The sequence below is a fragment of the Coccinella septempunctata genome, chromosome 3 (genome assembly GCF_907165205.1).
Source record: "Coccinella septempunctata chromosome 3, icCocSept1.1, whole genome shotgun sequence".
NCBI classification, from domain to species: domain Eukaryota; kingdom Metazoa; phylum Arthropoda; class Insecta; order Coleoptera; family Coccinellidae; genus Coccinella; species Coccinella septempunctata.
Genome location: NC_058191.1, coordinates 1,542,745 through 1,567,527, shown reverse-complemented (window position 1 = coordinate 1,567,527; position 24,783 = coordinate 1,542,745). Strand labels below are relative to the sequence as shown.

Below are 24,783 nucleotides of genomic sequence, written 5' to 3'. Positions count from 1 at the left end.
CTCGTAATACTAATGTTTTGTCGTATCGTGAACTCGGTATATCATAGAATTTTTATAGCTCGATCAAGTATTCGATCGTTGTTGAGTGAGTGCAATAGTTGTGATAAATTATATTCAATAATTTCTCAATTCTTTCTTGCGAATCTAATTTTATCGATAACTATCGATTCTTGTTCAACGATTTGTTGTTTGCTCAAATTATCTGCCTATGATAGGTTATAAATTTTTTTTATTTTTTTTAATTCTTCATAATTTTCAATTATTTTCACTATCAAACAAATGACTTCTGCAGAAGTTTTCGGATCACTTATAACTTCATCTTCATGAACCATCATGACTCAATTCTAATGGAAAAAAGATGCATAAAAATCTTTAACTTGTGGAACTTTGGTTTTTGATCAGAACGGTAATAAAATTATTCTGTATGCCAAAATGAAATAGATTGGGAAAGAAGTTTCTACTGAAGTGTTCTCTAAAAGGCATTCTCTGGGATACAGAATGACGAATGTACCAACGAAATTTTTATTTAGGTTTATGTGTAGGTATATATATCCTCAAAAACCTTGGAAAAATTCAATATAAATCAAACCATCAAAATTATATTTCACATCAATTCTCGATCAACTACCTAACAGATATGTTTCGAAGTTTGAACAAAATTTTGTCCATAGATTAGTGTTTCAGATGGACATCATTGGGACATCATTGAAATCATTGAAAAGAGCTCTTAACTGCAAAATAATACATATAGAAGAAATCTAACTTTGGACATTCTCGAAATCATTCTGATTCATAATATATAGATAGAATAACACAATTTGATATCAATTCATACAGATTATTTATGCATCTTTCGTCGACAATCACAGAATTCATTGAGATATGTTATTCGCTGATATTCTATTCCCAGTAACTTCATATTCCATCGAAATAGTCATACAATAATATTAAGAGAAGTGAAAGTCTGTAACATTATCATTTCCGCACAAACAAATTGTTAACCATCCATATTATCTCAGTTATTAAGAATAAATCTAAATACATTTTGGCAGATCTTATACTGCGTACGAATAATTTTTTCTGTGTTATTCCAATGAATATGGGATTCCCACAAATTGTTAATCAATAAAATACATGGAGTAATTTCTGACCAGGCGCTGTAAAATTTGAATTAATTTATAGCATGACGTAACGATACGATTTCAAAAATTGAAAATGAATTTATATGGATCCTGCAATCAAACCTGCCTGACCTATTCAAGATTTGTGAAATCATTCGTTACTGTTGTCTTCAATATGAATATTTTCTCCGAAAACCAGAAATATTCAACGAATCACTCATTCATTTCGAATAATTAAAATCAATTTCGTATCCACATCGAATGTTGGTACGAAATCGAAAGTAATAAAAACAAGGTTTGTGTTTCGCCAGCTATGTAGTTCAAGCCACCAAGGCTAAAGTCTGCCTTAGACCGTCCAGCTGTTCAAGGAACCATAGAATGAATATTTCACAAGAAACGTGCGAACTTGTGAGGTGAATTTTAAAAATAATCCAGAAATTTTCCAATAATTTGGACTGACCTTTTTTATTTACGAGAGAAAAGTGAACAAAATAGCAATGAAAAAGAATCAAACATTTCCGTAATATGGTTGAGAAATTTGTGTTTAATTCATGTTTTTTTCTTTCAATGTTATGCGGATACAACAGATTTGAGTAAAATTCTATATATAATTATAGAAAATTAAAATTATGAATTAATTCTCTTCAAGGTTTTCGCAGAAACAGAATTTTTTTGTCGGTATTTATTTTAGGGCTTTTATAAAAAATATTGAGAACAGTTCCCAAATAAATGAATAATCTACTCATCATCAAGGTATAGGTTTTTCATTTAAAAAAAAAGTTCCTTATGCAAAATGCATAAAAATTGCAAAAATCGAAAGAAACGGAATAAGTAATAAAATAGGATGAGTTAAGATAATCCAGATATCCACTATTGCAAGGTAAGTTTATAAAAAAACGCTGAAAAAATACGGTACCTACTTTCATTAAAAAATAATAAATCAAATAAAAATTAGGTTCAATTGATGAATGCTGCATTTTAGATTTTCAGTAAACTGTTGAAAACAATTCGAAATCAATTTATCGCGTTTGAATTTTCAACCCTGTTCATACATTTCGCTTGGAAGTCTTTCGGTGTGTGGCGACCTTAAAATTCCAGTCTTGCTCGAATTATTCCACACTTTCACCGCCAAATGTGAATAGCTAACCATCGAGTCCGTTTACATTGAACGCAGGTTTTGACCACCTAAATCATAGTTTCCACCAAGGCGTTCTAGAAATTCCTAGGTAATACATTATGTAGTAGCCCCATGTACAAATCGAATATTAGGTAATTTTCAGAACGCACATGGAAATTTACTCTACTGATGAAGAGATAAAGAAGGTGCGGTTTTTAATTATAATTGGTGCCTCATTTTAACGAAGAAAAGTATTCATCGCGTATATTAAATATTACTTTTTACGATTAATGGTCATGGGAGTTATTGTTGAAGATGAACGTGGTCTACATGTTGAGCGATGCAACTTTCACATTTTATCATATCGAAGGAATAAATGATATGTTATTAATCGTACAGTCGCCTAAGAATGCTTAGAATATTAATTTTTTTATTTGCATTATACATGCCGGAATATTTCCCAAAAATGCTTTCCATGTATATTCCAACAATCAAATACTTCGAGCGGATTTTTTTCAAAGACTGATTATCATAAGAGATTTTCTAAACAGAAGTTACAGGACACAAAATCAAAAGAGTTCAAATCAGACGAAATTTCGATGAACAATAAAGTTTCTTGGTACAAAAATGAAAATGAATGAAAGTAAACATTGAATATTATAGGTAACAAAAAAATACAGAATTATTTAGTCTAAATTAAAAACTTAATTCAACACACTATTGCTTTCTATACGGTGGCCGATGTAAACTATTCGAAAATTACTGTAAGTACTTATATCGTGAAATTAAATAGGAACATTGTCAATTTTTTTTCCTGAAAAGTATAATTTCTGCAGCGACAAAGAAACTCAAAGTTTTACAAAAAGAAGGTCTTACCAACAACAGTGACATAAGTTTAGAATTCTGGAGTATTAGTGATAGAATCTTTATTTAGAAGTTGCATAAATATTCTTCACAGAACCCTCTCTAATTCAGCACAATATGAAATTTCAAAACAGAGAAAGTTTATACTAAGAATAATTTTTTTAATCCACGAAACTGATAAAGTAAATAAGCACAAAGGACTAAGGAAATTTCTGAATTATCTGAAAATGTATTTGCATGCAAATATTTTCATAAAGAATAAAAAGAGATATAATGAATTAGTATTTAGAATACAGCTGACATGACTGGCAGAGCTATGGGAACCCTCTACAGAATAGTGGCAGGAACTCAAAGCTTCGGATTCTCTTTCAACAATACAAATTCAAGACAGGTATCTACCGACGACTGAACCCCACATCCCTTGTAAAATTGAGTCCAAGGAATGAAATTAGAATTAGTAGAAGTAGATATTTGGTAGAATATATCACGTAGTGAATTTAGTTTTATTATGTTTACTAGAAGTCAGAACTCGTGGGAATTTTTGCAGCATGATAATTTGTCCAAATGCATGAAATTCGAAACATTGGGCATTAGTAGAAAATGGCGGAATATTAAAACAAAATTAAAATTGAATATTGACACGAATTCAAGTCACAAAAAATACAAACAACAAAAATATATTCTATAAATCTTGTTGTTCCGATAAGAAGAGGAAACTCTTCCCTTGTAGATCTGTGTTTTTTCGACAAAAGAATAATACTTCATTGTTTGTCGACAATACACGTTTGACATACGGGACCATGCATTATTTAGTTCAAATCGTCTGTTAACCCAACAATCGATGCAATTCACAATACAGTCCTGCTGTAATCTGGGTTGCGCCTCGAGTAGAAAAGTCGGTTAAAGGTGATTCACACCATAGGATTTGTATACGTCACGAGGGATCACAAATAATGCAGGGAATATAAATTCGACTTATCCTATAAATGAACTATTTGCGTTTTGTGTATGTATGTGAAATATCTACATAAGGATTTATTGGTAGATTAGATTAAACTGTAGCATGCAGATCGAAATTGTACAAAAACATATTTTATGAATCATCAAATCCATTCTGTAAATATGTAGTTCCATAACTAAATGCATTCACCGCATGAACATTTCTAACCGAACTAAATTAACAGGATACATCATATTATAGATATAATCAGGAAAAGCGTTGAGGATTTGATAGGAAATATGAAATATAAAAATAATCCCCTGTACAGAAACAGATTGTTATGAATGCAATAATGATAATTGTGAGTCGCCTAGAATTCAAAGCAATATAACATGGGAATTTTACCCATGCATTCTTCTTGATGTGAATGAATATTATTTACTTGGTCACTCAGAAACACAACTTGCCCTCAAGTTTAGGGCATTGTTAACCCATCAACATCATTGAAATCCTTCGTTACCACCAACACTTTCTGCTATGAAACAAATTGTACCTATTTAATGTTGACACTTAATTTTGCAATTAAAGCTATGCTTCAATCCATTGAAGCTCAGTATGCGTCAATTCTTCACATATTCACTTTTTTATTTCAACATACGGGGATATATTAAAAATTTCTTGGTCTATTATAGAACCAAACAAAATTTCAATGTCGAAATATTTTAGTACTCAACATATTCTTCTCTTAATTGGATACATTTATTACAGCGAACCTGCAACTTCTCTAGACCTTTAAAAAAAATGTTTCTTCTTGCTCTGCAAACCAGACCTCCACAGCTTACGACCTTTCAAAACTTTTTTTCAGTTGAGGAAAGAGATGATATTTGGATTGAGCCAAATCTGGTGAATAACGGGGGTGTTCTAGTAATTCAAACCCTAAATCACGAATTTTTTGCATGGCAACATGAGATTTGTGTGCAGGGGCATTGTCCTGCAAAAACAAAACACCTTTGGATAGCTTTACGCGTCTTTTCTCTTCAATTTTTTTCCTTAGATTGGTCCGTAATGTCGAATAGTAATATCCTGTTATTGTTCTACCCTTATCTAAACAATCAATTATGATTATTCTATGGCAATTCCAGAAAACTGAAGCAAGAACTTTTTCAGTAGATTTTTGGACACGAAACTTCTTAGGTCTTGGAGAACCAGAGTGTCGTCATTTCATTGATTGTTGTTGTGTTTCTGGATCGTAGAAATGTACCCGAGTCTCATTCATAGAAACAATTCGTCTACATCGTTTTCAAATCGAGCACAGATCGATTGCGATGCTTCTACCCTTGTACGCTTTTGGTCAACATTCAAACACTTGGGGATTCATTTTGCAACAATTTTCCTCATGTATTGAGGTGAACTATGTATATGATAAACGCGTTCGCATGAAATATTCAGTGGTTCAGATATCTGTTTTAGGTTTTAGCCCAATTTGACGGTCTGATAAAATCATGTCATGAACTGCATCGATATTTTCGGGGATTTTTTAGAAATTTCACCTCGTTTGAAGCTTGCAGTACAATTTTTCACGGTCGCATACGAATGACATTTATCACCAAGTGTAGTAAGCATATCTTCGTAAATCTGCTTTCCTCTTAACCCTTTTAAATACATTTACTTGATGATGGCTCGATACTCCAATTTTTCGATTTTCACAATTTCGGTGGGCATCTTCTTTCTTTTAATTTATTGCGTAACTCTGGTTCACTTTTTTGACCTCAAACGTCACACTGACACTTCTAAACAGTTATTCTTCGTTGCTATGGTAACGTAATATTTTTTTTATGGATGGAACTGGTCTAGGCTAACTAGATATCAATACATCTTCGTATATATCATAATTATGTTCTTTTCTACACACTTTTTACTACAGGACCTTTTTTGTAAAAGTAATAATTATGCTACCTATAAATAGGGTTTTGAACGATCATCAAAGTTATTTGTTTGATTATTTTGTTGCTAGAGTAATTTTATTTTCGAATATGTAAATAAGTAGTTAACATACATTACGTAGGAAGAATATAGTTGTTAATAATTCAGATGAAGTTGTAAATAAAATGATGAACTAATTCGGTGTCTACAAAAACTAGTATGCATGAATATTGCATAAAACAAACTTACCTCCTTTAATGTTTGCGCAGTTGGTAGCAGGATCAGGTGCTACTGAAGATGGAGATGCCGGTCATGCTGGAGCTGGTGGTGTAGCCGAAATCGATATTGCTAAAGGTGCTGATGGTTACACTGAAGGTATTCCCGGACCAATCACCAGGCTCTTCGTCATTGCCAACAGAGGAATTGCAAACCTAGTACAAGATTTGATCCTGGTGAGTTTCAATTGCAAGAAATTCTATAAGTAGATTTCAGATTTATTGTATAAAATTTCTCTTCTTGTTGTATATTTTTTCATTCAGATTTCAATTTCACTATTATTTGTTCACAATTCATCTCTTCACCATCATCATTGAGTTAAATTCTTAAAAGCCCAAAATATTGAAGGTCCAAAATCAAATTAACTGACAAATTTGTTTTTTTTTTTCCAGCGTTTGGCTCAAACCAGTGAAAGACTAGTCAACTTCAAAGCACGTCTGATCACCGCTTTGATCTAATTCTAGAAGTTTCACTGATGGAAGACAATCACCGATCATTCGAAAATCCATCCATCCTTACAGCTCACCAATCGTTTATTTAATGACCATCAAATGAAGAAGTCATTTAAGAGATTTGTAGTTTATTTAGTGGAACAGAAAAATGTAACTCAGGCACCCAAAACACAAAATAATTTAACTGCTTCAAATCCTATTCAAAACTCTGATGACTTCTGATGCAGCACCCTCCAAAATTCACACAAATCAGCATTGTAGAATAATCATTCTGTACATGATGATCGTGATTTATTTATCAATTTTCTTTATTTGTTGTTATTTAATTAAGTCTAATTTTCCTTTGTAAATAGCTATAAAATTCTTACTATTTCTCTTTCGTTTTTTACCTTCTCCTTGCCAATACTTTGATAATTGTTTTTTAGTCAAATTATCCGGTTTGTATTTCATATATTATTTTAAGATCAGTAGGTTATAAATTATCAATGACTCGACTTTGATTGAAGCCTGAACATTTGCTCATCAGAAAATTCAATGAAACATTGTTTTGTAAATAATGACAACTACATTCAGACATCTGAAGTCATTCTGTTTCTTTAAGTGTAAGTAGTGTATATAAATTCGGAACTTTTGTTTTGGTGTTTTACATTGTTATCGATTCAGAAAAATATATAAAATACATGTATGTTGTCTAAGATAATTACCGAAAATAAAAAATTATTTCGTTGATTTGTGTTTTTTTGATATGAGTAGAAACAAAAATTGCATAATTCCCAAATAGTCAGGAGTTTATTCAATGATGAATGTTTATCTATTCATTTATATACTACATTTGAAGATAATTTCAACAGTTATGAAGAAATACACTTACGGATTACATTTTCCAGCAGGGTTTACATCATTTGTATCTAAATTCAAAAAGTTATTTCAAAACAATTCACAGCTCGACTTTGCATACTACTTTTAAACATTGTTTGAATGATTATTTTTCACGAACACTCAGTATCAGCTGAGGGTTTCAAATGAAGAAGAATTGAACAGAATTCAAAATAATTCAGAATTTTGGCAGAGGACAATAAATATTATCACCGAAGGAATAAAAACAGGACCGCATTTCGAAAAAATGACATAAAATATGAATTCGTCCGGTTCCTATTCCCTTGTGACAGGTGTGCCACGCAAAGTGAAAATTGAATTCCTTAGAAGAAATTATGTAGTTTTTCATGGCAATAACGAAATTTCTATGAGGGATGTAAAAAAATATAGATTTTGGGACTTGAATGAAAAATCATATAATTATCATATTATTCTGAGTACTGCCCTGAAAATATTGATATTTCATGAAAAGTTTGGGAGATCTTTCTGAAATGAACAAACCCATAAAATTTGATCGAAATCAGACCTTGTATTCAAGAGTTATGGCTATCGCAAATTTGGGTCAATATTCATGAATGACCCAGTATCTCCGAAACTAATAGCTTTAATATACAAAATAAGCAGGTTTTCTGAAAGGCCTGGATAACCCGCATTCACCATTGGGCTATGGCCAACGAATCACGAAACACCCTGTAAAAGTTCGGCATGAAAATACAGGTTTTCAAATACACTGAATCTATTGCAACTATTTTCGAAAGCCCATCTCCCTTCGTTCAGATTTTAATCTTCGAAATTTCATTTTTCAAAAGTTGCACATTTCCCTTTGCGATTTCTCCTGTTATATTTCCCCGATCCAATTAAGATCTCCGGTTTTATAGTTAGCGTTGCCTAGCACAAAAATTCGATTCAAAAAATTTCCGTATTTTTTGGCTCTAAAATGACCTTTTTGTTTCTCTTTCTGAAAAGCAGGGTGTTCTATTAGTGTCCTAGGATATGGAGGGCAAAGAAATTGTTCTGTAGATTCCAGAAAAAGTGGATGAAACCTTTGCATGAATGTAGATTTTCCCCGTATATAATTATAAATTGATAAGAGTACACGGAAAATTCATAAAAGAGTGATTATAACGTAGATCTCAAACCAAACCTCGAATAAGCTCTTGGTCCTTTGGGAATATCAGTATACGACAAAAACTCCTTTCGAACTTATTTTACAGATTACAGAACTTCAAAAAGAATAATCCGGTTACATCTTTATTAATGAAGACTTCAAGAAATGGCCAACTATGAAGGAACATCGCTGACTTTCATACGAACATGATTAATATGATCCTATAAAGGACCATTCATAATTCACATTATGGGATGGAAAAATATAAGGGAAATTCTTTCGTAAGATGGTTGTTGAAATAAATATAAATCCATTCTAAGTGAATAAGAAATATTTCTATAAGAAATGTTGAAGGAGATGGAATTTTTTTCCGTAACGATATGATCAAGAAATTTACTGTACTTATAAAGGGTGTCATTGCATCTATAGGTCTGATACCGAAGAAAATACCAGAGAACTTGAGGAAACTTCAGTTGAACGAAAATATCTATTAAGTCATGCAGAAGGCGGTACTGCTGGGAACGGCGAGAACTGTACGCAAGTACAAGGGGAATGCATAGAGGAACACCGTCTGCTCCGACAGGAAGTACGCGTGGAGCAGGAATCCAACCGTCAGCAAATAGCTGAGGAATGACCCTAACCCGACCACCACCACGCGCCCGAAAACCTGGAAAGGGCTCCAACAGAGCTTAATCCTTTTGATATCTGAGATAGCTCCTCTGGAGAGGAGTCTAAAAGACGCAAGACTAAAGTCATAATAAATAATGAGTTCCACATAGATGTTATGCTTTTCTCGTATTGAGGAGCACCAGTTTATTGGCAATTTCATTAGAGGAAATTTTCCCAAATCCACCCCATTCTTGAAGTATGATTTTTCGAACTTCTCAATTGACCATTTGACACGTGCTATTTGACAAATTTTAATGTTCTAACCTAAGCTAGTGTATAGGGAACTCTAACGATTTGTCAAAATCGTCGACAGCGTTCGCTGTCGTGGGGCACACAAGCTTTTCCTTCCATTGATTAGCATGCTGTTTTGGTCAAGTATTGTGATTTGTGAATGTCTTTGGAAAAAATGTTCTTCCCTACGTTAGATTAGAGTGATTAGACTATAACTTTCTAAGAAATGCCTCTTTACACTGATACTAAAAAGCTTTGTGTGCCCCACGGCAATGAACGGTCAGCTGATTTTGACAAATCGTTGGAGTACCCTATTGTAACTTTCTGAGAGATAAATACATTTGTCTTCTTCCTTATTGTGTAATTTAATAACACAACTGCGGCACTAATTTATGTACAAGGACCTACTCTAACTCGACTCTATCCACCGTGCGTAAATTTTATATTAATACCCCTTATCACACCTAGTCCTTAGTGCTTCCACTTCTGGGAGAAGGATTTTCTGGCTGGCTTGCAAAGCCTTTGAAAGCAGAAGCTAGATTAGTGAACAAGTGTGCCTTTTTCCCTATCCTAATCAGTTCTCATCACTTCTGGGAGTATGATTTTCTGGCAGGCGTGCAAACCCGTTGGAAGGAGAAACCAAAAAGGTAAATAATCTTGATTCCTTTTCCTTTGTCTTTTTTGGTTTTTTTTACTGGAAAAACTGGTTCTACTTTTCAGCCTATGTCTAACGATTTCTACCTTGTCGTTCACATTTCCCATCCTGCTGATCAGCCTAGAGAGATTGTACCTCAACTTGGTGAATGTCAATTTATCATCTAATTAATTGTGCCCCAACTCAATATCTGAGGATGTCAATTTATCACCAAATTATCCTCCATTGTTTTAGTGTTTTCCCCCATTTTCTTAGTGTTTTCTTTCATTTCATTTTTCAAATTCTTGGCGTTTTCCTCCATTTTCAAGCTCATTTGTTCAAAGCCTTGCTTGAAAAATTCCATACTCGCTTTCTTATTGCAACAGGAGGAGGAGTGTTATTTATCATGGCGAGCCATGAAAAGTCACTTTTTTCCCGAATGAAATGTGTTATTTTTTTCAAACGTCTTAGAATTCATAATAATCTGGATATCAACCTTCGGATCAGATTTATATTTACAATCGTTATTAGAAATTGAGTGATTAATAGAAAATGTGGCTAATTTCGGTTGTCATCTTTCACATTGCAACGTATTTCCCTCTGACAGACTGAAAAGCAATTCACCGTTTACACAGCAACACCCTTCAACTCTGTAATTTGTGTCTCCGGCGGAGGAGATGTTGTATATACTATTCGATGATCCTGTCAGTCAAAATATGACGTATGGAGAGTAGAGAGAAGGAGAACGATCGACGTACTAAAAATGTGTCCCCGAAAACGGGAAACGTAGGATAGGTGTCGCTGCGATTGCAGCGGGTATCGATAAGGGGTGGGGATGCAAGCGTCAATTTGAAATGAACAGCCTTCATTTTATTCAAGGTTATGTGTCATCGTGGTTTTTCTGATGATTTTTCAAATACCTTTTCTCAAATCTATATTAAATATGAGTTCTCTGAATTATATGCAATAAAATGCAAGTCGAAATCAATGAAATTCGAAAGAAATCACTGATCAAAGAAATTGTACCTACTTTTGTTTATCATTGTTTATTGAAAGCAGCTATGTTAGTTGGTTTACCGTAATCTTCAAAATTATATAAATCCGTAGTGAGGAAGTAGTACACATCAAGACAACAAAAGGTAGCAGTCTCAGATTTATCACTTAGGTATTAGAGTAGATTCTTTTGCCAATACTCAGCTGAGAACCGATATAAACCATATATCATGTTATGCCAACAAAATTCTTCAAGAATATTTACTTCTGAACCATGTAGTTTTATTGGTTAGATATTCTTATTCAGAAGAGTCAACTTCTCACGAGGGATGACAATTTCGATTTCGTTTAGAATGAATCCATCATCTTTTTGATATCTTCATCGCAAAAGTGCTCTTGACACACAAATTGATTCGGAGTCGATTCTTGAGAAAAGGTTTTTTTTCCAATTTTCTCTCAAAAATGCTCTCGGAAATTTTATCTCTTCTCCTTTTCTTTCCGATGCCAAAACACTCTAACACTAGCGCACGCTTCAACATTTCACCATGATCATATTTATGTTGTTCTCTTATCAAAAATCGAAAATAATAATATTCCTATCATCCGTCACCAGGGGAACAGTTCACTCAGCTAACTACAATTTGTTTGAATCAAAATTTCGCACTCTCGTGATGGCCAGCGCGCCTGTTGGCAAAAGCATAAACTACTCTATTGTTACATATTTTAGGGGACAAAAAATCTGTGGTCTCAAAGCAGCGATCGTTCTCCTTCTCTCTACTCTCCATAATATGACGTATGGAGAGTAGAGAGAAGACATATGACCATGGTGAAATGTTGAAGCGTGCGCTAGTATAAGAGTGTTTTGGCATCGGAAAGAAAAGGAGAAGACATAAAATTTCCGAGAGCATTTTTGAGAGAAAATTGAAAAAACCTTATCTCAAGAATCGACTCCGAATCAATTTGTGTGTCAAGAGCACTTTTGCGATGAAGATATCAAAAAGATGATGGATTCATCATAAACGAAATCGAAATTGTCATCCCTCGTGAGAAGTTGACTCTTCTGAATAAGAATATCTAACCAATAAAACTACATGGTTCAGAAGTAAATATTCTTGAAGAATTTTGTTGGCATAACATAATATATGGTTTATATCGGTTCTCAGCTGAGTATTGGCAACAGAATCTACTTTAATACCTAAGTGATAAATCTGAGACTGCTACCTTTTGTTGTCTTGATGTGTACTACTCCTCACTTCGGATTTATATAATTTTGCAGATTACGGTAAACCAACTAACATAGCTGCTTTCAATAAACAATGATAAACAAAAGTAGGTACAATTTTTCTGATCAGTGATTTCTTTTGAATTTCATTGATTTCGACTTGCATTTTATTGCATATAATTCAGAGAACTCATATTTAATATAGATTTGAAGAAAGGTATTTGAAAAATCATCAGAAAAACCACGATGACACATAACCTAAAATAAAATGAAGGCTGTTCATTTCAAATTGACTCTTGCATCCCCACCCCTTATCGATACCCGCTGCAATCGCAGCGACACCTATCCTACGTTCCCCGTTTTCGGGGACACATTTTTAGTACGGCGATCGTTCTCCTTCTCTCTACTCTCCATAATATGACGTTTGAAAAAATTTTTGCCCGCTTGCACGTTTTATCGCTGTGAAACGAACGTTGCTATGGAAACTTTCGCACTAAAAGTGGAATCAGTGGAATAGTCCCCAAAATGACATGGCAAAATTCAGTATCACAGATTGAGGTAGAGTCGAACGGAAACTCTCTCAATATTTTGGAACATTTTTCAGTCTGGTAATCATAGATTGCAGGAAATTCGAATTGTCCATGTAAACGTCGAAAACTACTTCAAAATTTAGTCGTATAAAATAATATAAACACCTATCTACTAGTATTCAGTTCAGCGATGAATTACCAGTAGTTCAGTATTTGTATAATACGAATAAATTACCAAGGTAGTATTCTTTCATTCGCATTTTTTTCAATGTCAAAAAACGATTAATGCAAAGGAAAAAATAAAGATTATATATAGCTTTCTTTCATGTATTATTTATTAACTCCGTGGATCGAGAAGTAATAAAATTTACTTTATGAAGGTTTATTTTTTGGATTATAACAGGAGTTCTGTCCTTACTACAGTGACTTTTTTTTTGGCGTCATCGATTGACTATATATTGAAAGAAACACCCATTAATTCAACTCATGTTAAGGGATTTCGTCTCGTAGTATGGAAGTTTGCAACCTACATAACTTTAATCCAAAGATTATATAATACTCTACTCTATAATCTTTGACTCTAATCTATGTCCAATATTACCCTCAGATCAAAATATCGTTTGATTTGTGCAGCAACCTCGAAGGTTGAAATTTTAATAATCGTGTCGGGGATGGCACATAGATAAGAAAAAGTAGGGTAGGATATTACGGTAATCTAGTTTGTAATTTATTCGGTGCAAGGAAAACTCGACAGATTTATCACCTCCAAGTTCAGTTTATTACATTTTTATTTATCATCTGAGAGTAGAACTGAAACATGCAAATATTGCATTTTCCCTGACAATTAATCCTAATTGTTTAATGGAAATTAGTTCTGATAAAAGTTCGTTAGTATTTATTGCACCACTCTTATTCTTTCTGCCATTCAACACGATTCGCCTCGTAGAGATAAATTCACTACCGTCGACAATTAAGATTCCGAAATGATGAAGTTCATCGTGATTTTTTTGGTTGCAGTAACTGCAGTTCAACACGCACAAAGTATTGTTTGTCGTCCAGGTGTCTGCGATACGGTAAAGTGTGCAAACGCCTCGGAAGAAACTTGCAATGGACCGAACAAGGAAATAAGAGACGGATCTTGCGGTTGTTGTAAAATTTGTTTCACTTATTTGAGTGAGTATATATCACCTCCTTACTTATTCAATTTTTGGGGTTATTTACCCTACCATATTGATTCCAGATGAAGGAGAATCTTGTCCTCCAACTCTATATGGGGGTGGGCCACCTTCTTCTGGTTGTAAGAAAGGGCTGAAGTGCAAGAACGGAAAATGTAGAAGGTGTTGAAAGATACAATTCTCATTTTATCTGATGCCATAAAATATATTTAGATACATTAGATAATAATATAATATTGCTGAAAAATTCTATTCTTCATTTCATCATGATTCTCTCAAAAAAACTTGAATACACTTACACTTTCTATCCTGAAGATTACAAGTGATTACAACGCGTTACACAAAATAAGGCATTTTATAAGTGATACCATCCATAAATGGCTATTTTCTAATTTTAACATATAAAGTCACACTGTTTGAAACTAATGGTTGTATTATGTTTTTCATCTTAAGTACCTGTAGAGTACGATCGATCTGTCTGTGTCCGATTGACTGATTCGTAAATAATGCAATTCTGGAAATGTTCCTGTACCTATCTCCTTTACAGTGTTACTTTTAAACTGCTTATCATGAAAAGTTACGTATTCCTGTAAGCTACAGATCACTAAAAACGTCCAGAATTGCAATTTTCCTGTAAGCTTATGAAAAGTTACAGATTGGCTTACAGATGAAAGCAGAATACCACTATAACTGATGTTCTGAAAAGTTTTATTTTTCATAACAACGAAACTGATGATGACAAGATACTTATTTCCATAGTAATGGAGTGAAAAATTGAATATCATCGTCACTAGACGAATCTGCGAGGGACGCTTGATTGTAAGTTTTTGGTAGATACTTTTAATTTGAATTCATAACCATTCGGGTTCTTTTGCTCAATTTGCTTCGCTCAGTGCGCAGAAATACGCTCATTACGAAAAATAAGGTTTTTCCCAACAGGTTGCATAAATAACTGTTTTCTCAGGGTCAGAAATATTTTTTGCCTTGAAAAATACCACGTCTCTATGCACCGAACGCTAGCGATGAGATAACCATGGTAACGACTTGAAGAATTACATCTGCCATTGCATATGAATTGAGGAAATCAAATTTGTGTGTTTCGTAAAATGGATATATTCATATATATCCGGCAGTTTCGTGCGATCAAGTATTACTTTTCGCACTTGTTAGGAAGATTACTATTTCCCAGAAGAGAAGAATGTTTTTTCTCGAGATTGAAGAATATTTTCACGGGGTCGAAAATTTTTTTCTCGAGATGAAGATTATAGTTTCCTAGGGTCTCGAAAATTTTTTTTTGCCTGGGTTATGAAGGAGATATCGTCAAAGACATATTAATAATTAATCTATGGTTATAGTACACCTATTGTGCCCCTCATAATTGCTCACCATTTGCTCTTGGGTTACAAAAATATAGCTTTTTGCACTGAAAAATATTTCTCCATAATGTCGACAAACATTTCTTCGAAGAACAACATTTCAACAATCGATAGATATTTTAGTTGGTTGTAAAGTAATTTTTTCTACGAGTTGAAAATCTTGTCTTGTCGGGAAGGAAAATACATAGTTTTTTTGCGTTGAAAAATCCTCCTTCCGGAATTGAAAAATATTTTTTCTACAAGCATGCGCGTTCAACCTTTTTCCCGCACGCATTCCAAGTTGCAAAGAGTCACTTTCCCGCACGCAAATATTATAGAGTAAATTAAATTCTATCATCTTTCTATGAACAGAACGTCAACGATGAGAAACCCTTAGTAACGACATGCAGAATAACGTCTGTCATTATATATGAATTAATCAAATGAGATATGATCTGTTTCGTAAAATGGATACATTTATATATTTCAAGCGCTTGTAGAAAAAATATTGTTGCTAACTCTTGCGGAAAGTGTCTTGCCCGCACTCAACTGCTTACCCGAACTCTGCTTCGCATCGTTCGGGCAACGGCAGTTTCGTGCGGGCAAGTATCACTTTCCGCACTTGATAGGAAAATAACTATTTTCTACAAGGGTGCACGCATTTGAAGTCGCCAATAATCACTTTCCCGCACACAAATTTATCATCTCAAATTCGGCGGAATTTTTTTACTTGCTATAAAGACTGGTGCTCCATCTATTGAAACTTTCTATATCTATAGATACATCTGCTTGGGCCATCTACCGGATTGCGCAATAACGGTACGGTATCATTGTAGAATGACACTTTTAAAGAGGTACTTCAAGTGGATGTGGTATAATTATAATGTCCTACACCTTTGATTATTGAACCCCCAATTTAAGATAATACCTATACGGTGTATTATGAACGTTTCAATGATATACACCTGATAGACTTCTATATCAATAAAAGGAACTCTTCGTTATACTTGGTGTGTTACCCACTAGGTGGCAACACCTACATCAATTCTAGATATATTGAATGTGAATAGCATTATTGAGTATAATTATTATTATTATTTGAATAACAAAGATAGCATTCAACCCCCAGAGTTAAAACTCAATGTACCCAACCTACTAGTGAAAATCATCTTGTAATAATTATATAAGATATGGATGGATATGGAAAATATAACTTATTTATCACATTTAACAACGTCTTAAAACTCATTTTCGAAAAAAAATTCCATCATAGCTTTTGCTTGGAGAACTTTTTCTGGGTTTTATTTCCCTTAACTCAAATGTGGTACAAATGCTCACTAGGAGCATATCCAGAACTATAAAACTCAGAGAAAAAATCTTCGAACACCTCCGATCACTTGTTTCGAAATAATTAGATATCAGAAATCAGATCGTGAACATCTAATTACATGGCGTTTCTGCGAAATGACTAGTTATTTTATATATCGCTATCCGGATTTCTTTTCGAGATACATACTTTATTTTAGTGCTCTTTCTAGTTAGTCTTATGTTGTGTTCGACCTTTGAGTAGTAAAATATAGAGTGTCCCATTTAAAAAACACCAACCCTTCTCTATATCTCTGAAATGGTAATTAATTTCTATGATCCGTTATGGACACCACGTAACACATGAAAAAAATTAAATGGAATGAACAGTGAACAGAACTGCTTGTAAGTTTTTATTTATTCCGAGAAAAGAATCGATTGGGTCGAAATTTTGCAAGACACTTTTTTCCTCCGGAATTGAATGGGGAACCATAAGAGAATTTTAATATTCGAAAATCTAGTTCACGAAAACAATTTTTGAAGGAAAATCATAAGGGGTTGTTATTTTCAACCCCTAATAATACAGTTATGAGATCTAAAAAAATGGTGTGAGTAACATCTACTTAGTGCTATATTATGTATAGTTTCATGACTCAGTGTTTTTTAGAACCCGTAAAAGAAATTAAAAACTGTCAACTCGCCATCGCCTTCCAATGGCTCTCTCTATTGTGGGGGGTCGATTTCGAAAAAAATTTATAGGAACTACCCCTGCAATATCATCGAGGAATCATCAACCTAAGTCCTTCGCATTTGTTCACAGACACCCTGTATATTTCTTGCGATGCATCGAAATTGGGAGACTTCAATCACCCTCAAAATTTTTGAAGAAAAAACTTATTAACAATTCATTCAAACAACTGAGAACTGAGAATTAAGTGAAGTGAAACTTTTATTTCCAGTGGATGGATCGCATGGTCCTATAGCCTTGTCGGCAAGATCAAGAGACCTCAATCGTTTGGATTTTTTCGTATGAGGATATGTAAAAAATAAAATAGTCATAAAGTGGAGTGATTTAGAGAAAAGAGTCAGGTATGCCGTTAGAGACATTTTCCCATAGTTATTCTGTTGAATACAGTGAATCCTTTAAAAAAAAAGTTTGCAGAATGATGGTACTCCATTTGAGAATTTTTTATGAGTTATATTAAAATTGTTTATAGAAATTCTGCTCGATATTCATTCAAATCGAATGTAAAATGAATAACATGATTTTATTGGAGTTATAGATGTTTCAGCTAACAAATGAAGTTTTAATTTATATCACAGAGATTTATTGGGAGTGGATATAAGAATTCGATCAAAAATGTTAATTTCAATAAAACGTTGATTTTGCCTTGTGTATAGAAGTAATATATCGACATATATATGTTTGTAAAGCTATTTTTTTTATATAACATGAGATAAAAAAAATATACCATTCGTATTTAAAATGAACGAGATTTTTTTTCCATCCTTCTATCAGGCGATGAAAAAAAGTTGAATATAGTGTCGTATTCAGGGTGAAAAAATGCCTGTAGAGGTTTTTATGGTTTTTGAATATTTTAGAAGATACAAAATTATGGCACATTTTCGAAATCGACAATATATCAAAATTTGGTTTTATATCTCGGAGACAAATGAAGATATCGAGAAACGGTTTCCTTTAATGGACTTTTCACGAAAATCGATCCCAGGACTCCTCTCAACGTTCACCTATCTATTCTGGAAGTACCAGAAACAGCCATAATCAAGCAATTTGGAATACCTACCCTGTACAATATTTACCTAGGTATATTTAAATCGATACTTAGATGGGCTTTTTCAATTTGGACATGAGAAAAATTGCTGCAAAATGGATCCCCAAATGTTACCGTTACCGATATTCAAACCGATACTTAAATGGGATTCATTTGTAACTGTGGTACACAGAAACGCAATGTGATGTACTTAGTAGAAAGCACTGTTTTGAAAAGAAGACATTTCTAGTATTTTTTTGTCAGAGCAATGAATTCTTTCATTCAGTTGAATAGAAGATGATAGTGATGACATAAAAAGGTCTACAAATCAAGGTCCAATAAGGCAGCTCTTCTCAAAACCTCAACTATTAATAGATATACCTTTAGTTGGAGAGTACCAGAACCAACTTTTTCAACAAGTTCTTAAAATTTGATATTGATAACGCGGACTGCAAGCATAAGCCAAACTATTCAACCAAAAAGCAGGTTTTCAAGGCGAATGAATAAAGAATGTTACGCAGTAGAAAATCAAAATATGTATGTAATTTCGAAAAAAACACGCGAAATTCGCATATAGAACTGAATGTTCAAAGAAAATATTTTTCGTGCGGACTATGAATGATTGAATTTCAACGAAACTAGTCATTCTTTTTAACGTTTTCATTTCATATGAATCCTCCACATTTCTCAATTTTTCCACATACACTTTGTATAGATTTCATGACAAAAGTTCAATTGGTAACTAAATGTTAGAAGCTTATATAAAAATTGTTTCCGCTACTTACAACCCCGTGACGCCTGAGCAAAATTTTAATTCATAATTTTACGCCATAAACTCCGAACTTACAACCGGTGGTTTACCCATTTGAACGGAATTACAGACCGTCGAGAAACACGTGTTAGGGGTGTTCCACCACCGTTGGAAAGCCGGAAGCACTTTAATGAACTGTGGCACACTTCAATCAGGAATTATGAACGCCACACGTTTGGCATATTAGAAATGTCGCTTTCGAATTCTTTCCTGCCGCCGCTAATCCTATGTCGGGAAAGTTGTAGACCGCTTTTTCAGGCACTAACCAGGAGCTTCCTGTTACAAAAAAGCTTTGGAAATACTTCCGAAATGAGTTATTATACATTAATTATTAACGGTAGGAAGTTGGTCCTTTTATTTTGATTTGTATGCGGACTATGCGGTTTCAATTTTCCCAAGTAAAATATTTCAATACTTGTTATCAGCCATAATTTTATTTATAGTTTTTTCTCGGCAAACAAAAATTCGAAAGAATCCTTAAACTATAATGTAAATTATCCTTATCCTTGTAAAACTACGAGGATATATTGATTGATATCTAGGAAGACTAGACCAGTTCTATACATAAAAAAAATATTGCGTTACCTTAACAATAACTCATTAGAAGTGTCAGTGTGGATATAATACAATAAATTAAAAGAAAGAAGATGTCCACCGAAATTGTGAAAATTGAAAAATTAGAGTAAGATATGCTTAATACCCTTGGTGATCAATGTCCTTCGTATGCGACAGTGAAAAATTGGACTGCAAGCTTCAAAAGAGGTAAATTTTCCATTGAAGATGATGACCGATCGGGAAGGCCATAGTTTCTGTCCCCGAAAATATCGATGCAGTTCATTTTATCAGACCGTCGAATCGGGATAAAACGGATATCTGAAGCACTGAATATTTCATATGAACGCGTTCATCATATGGTTCACGTCAATTTGGACATGAAAAAATTGCTGCAAAATGGATCCTCAAATGTTTGAATGTTGACCAAAAGCGTGCAAGGGTAGAAGCATCGCGTTCGATCTGATCTCGATTTGAAAACGATGTAGACTTCTTAAACCGAATTGTTACTATGGATGAGACTTGGGTATATTTCTACGATTCAGAAACAAAGCAACAATGGTGACCCTCTGGTTCTCCAAGACCTAAGAAGTTTCGTGTCTAAAAATCTGCTGAAAAAGTTCTTTCTGCAGTTTTTTGGGATTGCCATGGAGTAATCATGATTGATTTTATGGATAAGGGTAGGAAAATAACCGGAGATTACTATTTGACATTACTGAACACTTTACGGAAAAAAATTAAAGAGAAAAGACTTGGAAAGCTATCCAAAGTTGTTTTGTTTCTGCAAGACAACACCACTGCACACAAATCTGATGTTGCCATGCTAAAAATTAGAGATTTAGGGTTTGAATTACTAGAACACCCCCCTTATTCACCAGATTTGGCTCCATCAGGCTATCATCTCGTTCCTCAAGTCTGGTCTGGTTTGCAGAACAAGAAGAAACATTTTTTTTGAAAGGTCTAGAGACGTTGCAGGTTCGCTGTAATAAATGTATCTAATTAAGAGGAGAATGTGTAGGGGGTGGCATTTGAGGTTTTTATTTTAGGGTGAACGAACGCAAGAAGTTACTACATGTTAAGGATTTTCTTTGAATGTCAGCGAAAAATTCGTAGGTCTAATTATGATTCACATTCTTAAAAAGAAACTCTCCTAGTGATAAATCTAAAATCTAAATTTAACCGACCTCGGTGTAATTCTTCGGTCTTGACGAATTTTTAACTTACCTCATTTTTTAGGAATTTTTCACCCTTCGACAAGTAAAAAACTTGTCTCACAGAAAAAGGATCGTAGGTGTAGATATGAAACACAATCGGAAAGTGATAATCCCAAAATTTCACCGATCTCGGTGCATTGGTTCGGTCTCAACAAATTTCAGCTAATCTCATATTTTTAGGAACTTTTCGACAACATAACAATAACAATAACAATAACAATAACAACAACTTTATTCTCAGAATTTTCAATACAAATATACAAAAAAAAAATGAGAAACCGTCAACAATAGAAAACAAAAACAAATTATACTATAGTGTTCACATAGGAATAGTTTAAAAATTCTGAAATCGAGTAAGGTTCGATATCTATAATTAAATTTGTGAGTTCTTTTTTGAATTTGGCGAAATTCACTATATTCAAAATATTCTTAGGTACAGTATTATATAATTTTATACACATATACTTAGTGTTTTTTTCAGTTAGTGTCTTTTTATGTATTGGAAAGAAAAAGTGTACAGTACGTCTTGTGTTATTATAATTTTTTATATCCTCAAAATAATGTGGATTTTTTTTCATAAAAAGTATGCTTTCCAGAACGTATAATCCATAAAAAGTGAGAATTCCATTCTGTCTGAAATGCCCTCTGCAAGTTTCTCTAAATTTTAGTCCAAGCATAGATCTTAAAGCGTATTTTTGAATAACAAATAATTTACAGCCATCAGAACCATTACCCCAAATCACTATTCCATACCTAAGTAAGGAATCGAAACCTGAGAAATAGATGGATCTTAAAAGTTGCCTGTCTACATGTCGGGATAACACCCTTATCATATACAGAGCACTATTTAGTTTTTTACTCAACTGATGTATGTATAGTATGTTCAATTTATTATCGACATGAACTCCCAAGAATTTGGTGGATTGTGCTATTTCAACGATGGTATTATTGAATTGGATATTTTCTGGAAAATTTTCCCTAGATCTATTAGTCCTGAAAATAATGCACTCAGTTTTATCCACATTGAGAAGGAGCCCGTTTCGACTACACCAATTGCTGATAAGATCAATATCACATCACATCATATCTTCCAGAAAAATCATCGTCAAGGTCTAAATATAATACAAATTCTGAAAGTCCAACTCTCTAGTAATATAATTCAAAATTTCACCCACCTCAGTGCATGCGTTCCTGGATATACTTTGAATTTCAATTTGGTTGTAAAAACAAGAGTCTATCCGTACAATTTCCCTCAAACCATGCGTGTCTCTTGAAACTGATCAAACCTAAAGGCTTGGTCTATTTTCTATTCAACGCATCAATTTCGTCACTCTAATTCGTAACTTATCAGCTATAATGTACAGGTTCCAAATAAATAATTAATAGAACAATTTATCTTTTATGGTTTATTCATTCCCTGGTCGGACATGGTTGTTAACTTCGAATAATACGTGCACGTGGTCAAATATGGTGCGTGTGCAGGACACCTTGCACAGGTGATTGCATAAGATATTTAATTGGTGGACCTCCACCCTGAAAGCCACTCTTGACGTAAGATACCTCATTTCCGGGTGAGATGGGAATTCTGATTCCTGATAATATGTATGTCGTCACAAATTCTTTTCATGTACAAAAAACCTGGTAGTATCCTGAGAATCTGGTAGTGATGGTTGAAATTCTGTGGCGAGTATACAAATACATACATGAGAGTTTTCGGATATGACCTTTGTGTAAAAGTTTGAGACATAATAAACATTTGATTTTTATTTTTTGTTGGTTTGTTTTCCTATCTATGGCCTTTACACCTCTACTGACTCTTTCTGAAGCTGGCTGAAACCATTTCGAAGAGAGTCTCAAGTTTGAGTCAGTTAGAAACACCTTTTACTAAGCATTAGACCCGTACCTGATGAAAAGGTTAATATATCATTGAAAATGTTTGTAGTTTCAGAACCAGTGGATCTTTGTGGGTTGAAAAATTGTGGAATCATTTTTGTCAGAATATTTCATAATTTAATTTATCATCAGCCGAGAAATTGAGTTGGAATTTTGCATGCAGACATTCTCATGACTGCATCATTTGAAAATGCCCACAAAGAGTCATTCTCTGAATTAATAATGCAATAATCCTAAAAGTCTGAAATAGAAATACAAAAATCTCAGAACATAATAATAATGGAGAGCTTATATTCAGTCCTCAGTTTATCTCCCCAAAACGCCAGATTTTCATTCGAATACTGTTGAAATAGACGTAATGCTATACAAGGTGATTCAGTGCGAGGGCCTATTAGACCTTTATGGAGAACGAATAATAATTTTGTGCTGAAAATTTGCGATTTTCAACAATTAACTTTCTCCCTAAAATTTCTCCCTACTCAACATTCAGTTATATTTAGTTAACGACACACTCAGTATATCTTTCCATTGTCAGATAGATTATTTGATGGCAATTTCAAAAATGCAGGGTTAGTATTTATTCTTGAAGTCAAAAGAAACACTTTTTTCCTATACCATTTTTTCTGATTCGGCCCTGATAAAAAGATGTAGCCATTTTATGTTTTCATAATGAGCTGTGCCACCCCTGGAAAAACAAAATTATCTTCAGAATAACTATCTAAATTTGTGAAACTACACATCTGTGGATTTTTCAAACATAGTTGTATTCAGCCAATTTCCAATTTTTCAAATTTCGCAGTTACTTTTTAATTTTTAATAACGAATTACTCGAAAACGGCGCATTATACGAGAAAATATGAAGAATACTTCTATTTTACAAAACGTTCAAATATTCATTGGTTAGCGTCCAACTCAGTTTCAAGAGTTGGGTTCTTTGAATTTTTGGTATTTTTATGGTACGTGAAGATCATAATGAGAAAACTGGAAGACATGGGTGATATCTTGTGTTCGAAAAAGATTCATCAAATAAATGAAAAACGATATTCCGAAACACAATTAATTCAATTAAAACATTTGTGAGATAGAACTAAAAATAATTTTTTTTTAAAGCCTGTATTTTTTGAACCAAGCCGATTCGGAAAAAAAGGTAAATAAAAAAGTAATTCTTTTGAACTCAAGAATCTACTATTTCAATATTTGTAAGAGTTAAGGAGTCACGCAAAACTTGTGTAGAAACTCAACGGTTTAAAAGTTATTGGGTTTCTTATGGAAAAAATTGGTGAAACGGGAGGTCACACTTTTTGGAATATTTCTTACCATAATACATTTCTCAATTATTAAATATTTATTATAACACTGTTTGCTGTCTGCACCTAAAATGTACAGGGTGGTTTTCAGAAGATTATCAATTTACACGAATTATTTCAAGTAAGCTGTATTTTGTATTATTTCAATCGATTCTGAGTAAAAAAGAGGGGAGGCTACTAAAAAAATTCTAAACCCAAAATGGAAACTTTCACATTCATCAAAGATAAATTTACAATAAGGAAAAAGAGCCACTTCGAACTGCATTGTGGGTACCTACAATTTTATCAGGAATAATTATACAATTTTAATCGATTATATATAATTTGTATCGATTCCCACTAAAGCTCACATCTTTTTGGTTCGCAAAGTAATAATACAGGCTGTATCTGAAGGTGAGGCTTTCTTTTTAACAGAAGGTAGAACTGGTCAAAATGAAGCGTTT

At 33.5% G+C, this 24,783-nt stretch overlaps 1 protein-coding gene across 6 annotated transcripts in view; it reads left to right on the top strand.

Moving 5' to 3' along the window:
• The window catches only part of LOC123309720, a 42,894-nt gene extending 35,474 nt beyond the window's left edge, over positions 1–7,420 (top strand). For all 6 annotated transcript variants that reach the window (XM_044892948.1, XM_044892947.1, XM_044892953.1 and 3 more), the window contains exons 6-7: positions 6,235–6,417; positions 6,634–7,420. In XM_044892948.1, the coding sequence (XP_044748883.1) occupies positions 6,235–6,417; positions 6,634–6,699 (249 nt within the window). In that variant the 3' untranslated portion in view covers positions 6,700–7,420. The remainder of the gene's footprint in view (positions 1–6,234; positions 6,418–6,633) is intronic.
• The last annotated feature ends 17,363 nt before the right edge of the window (positions 7,421–24,783 follow it).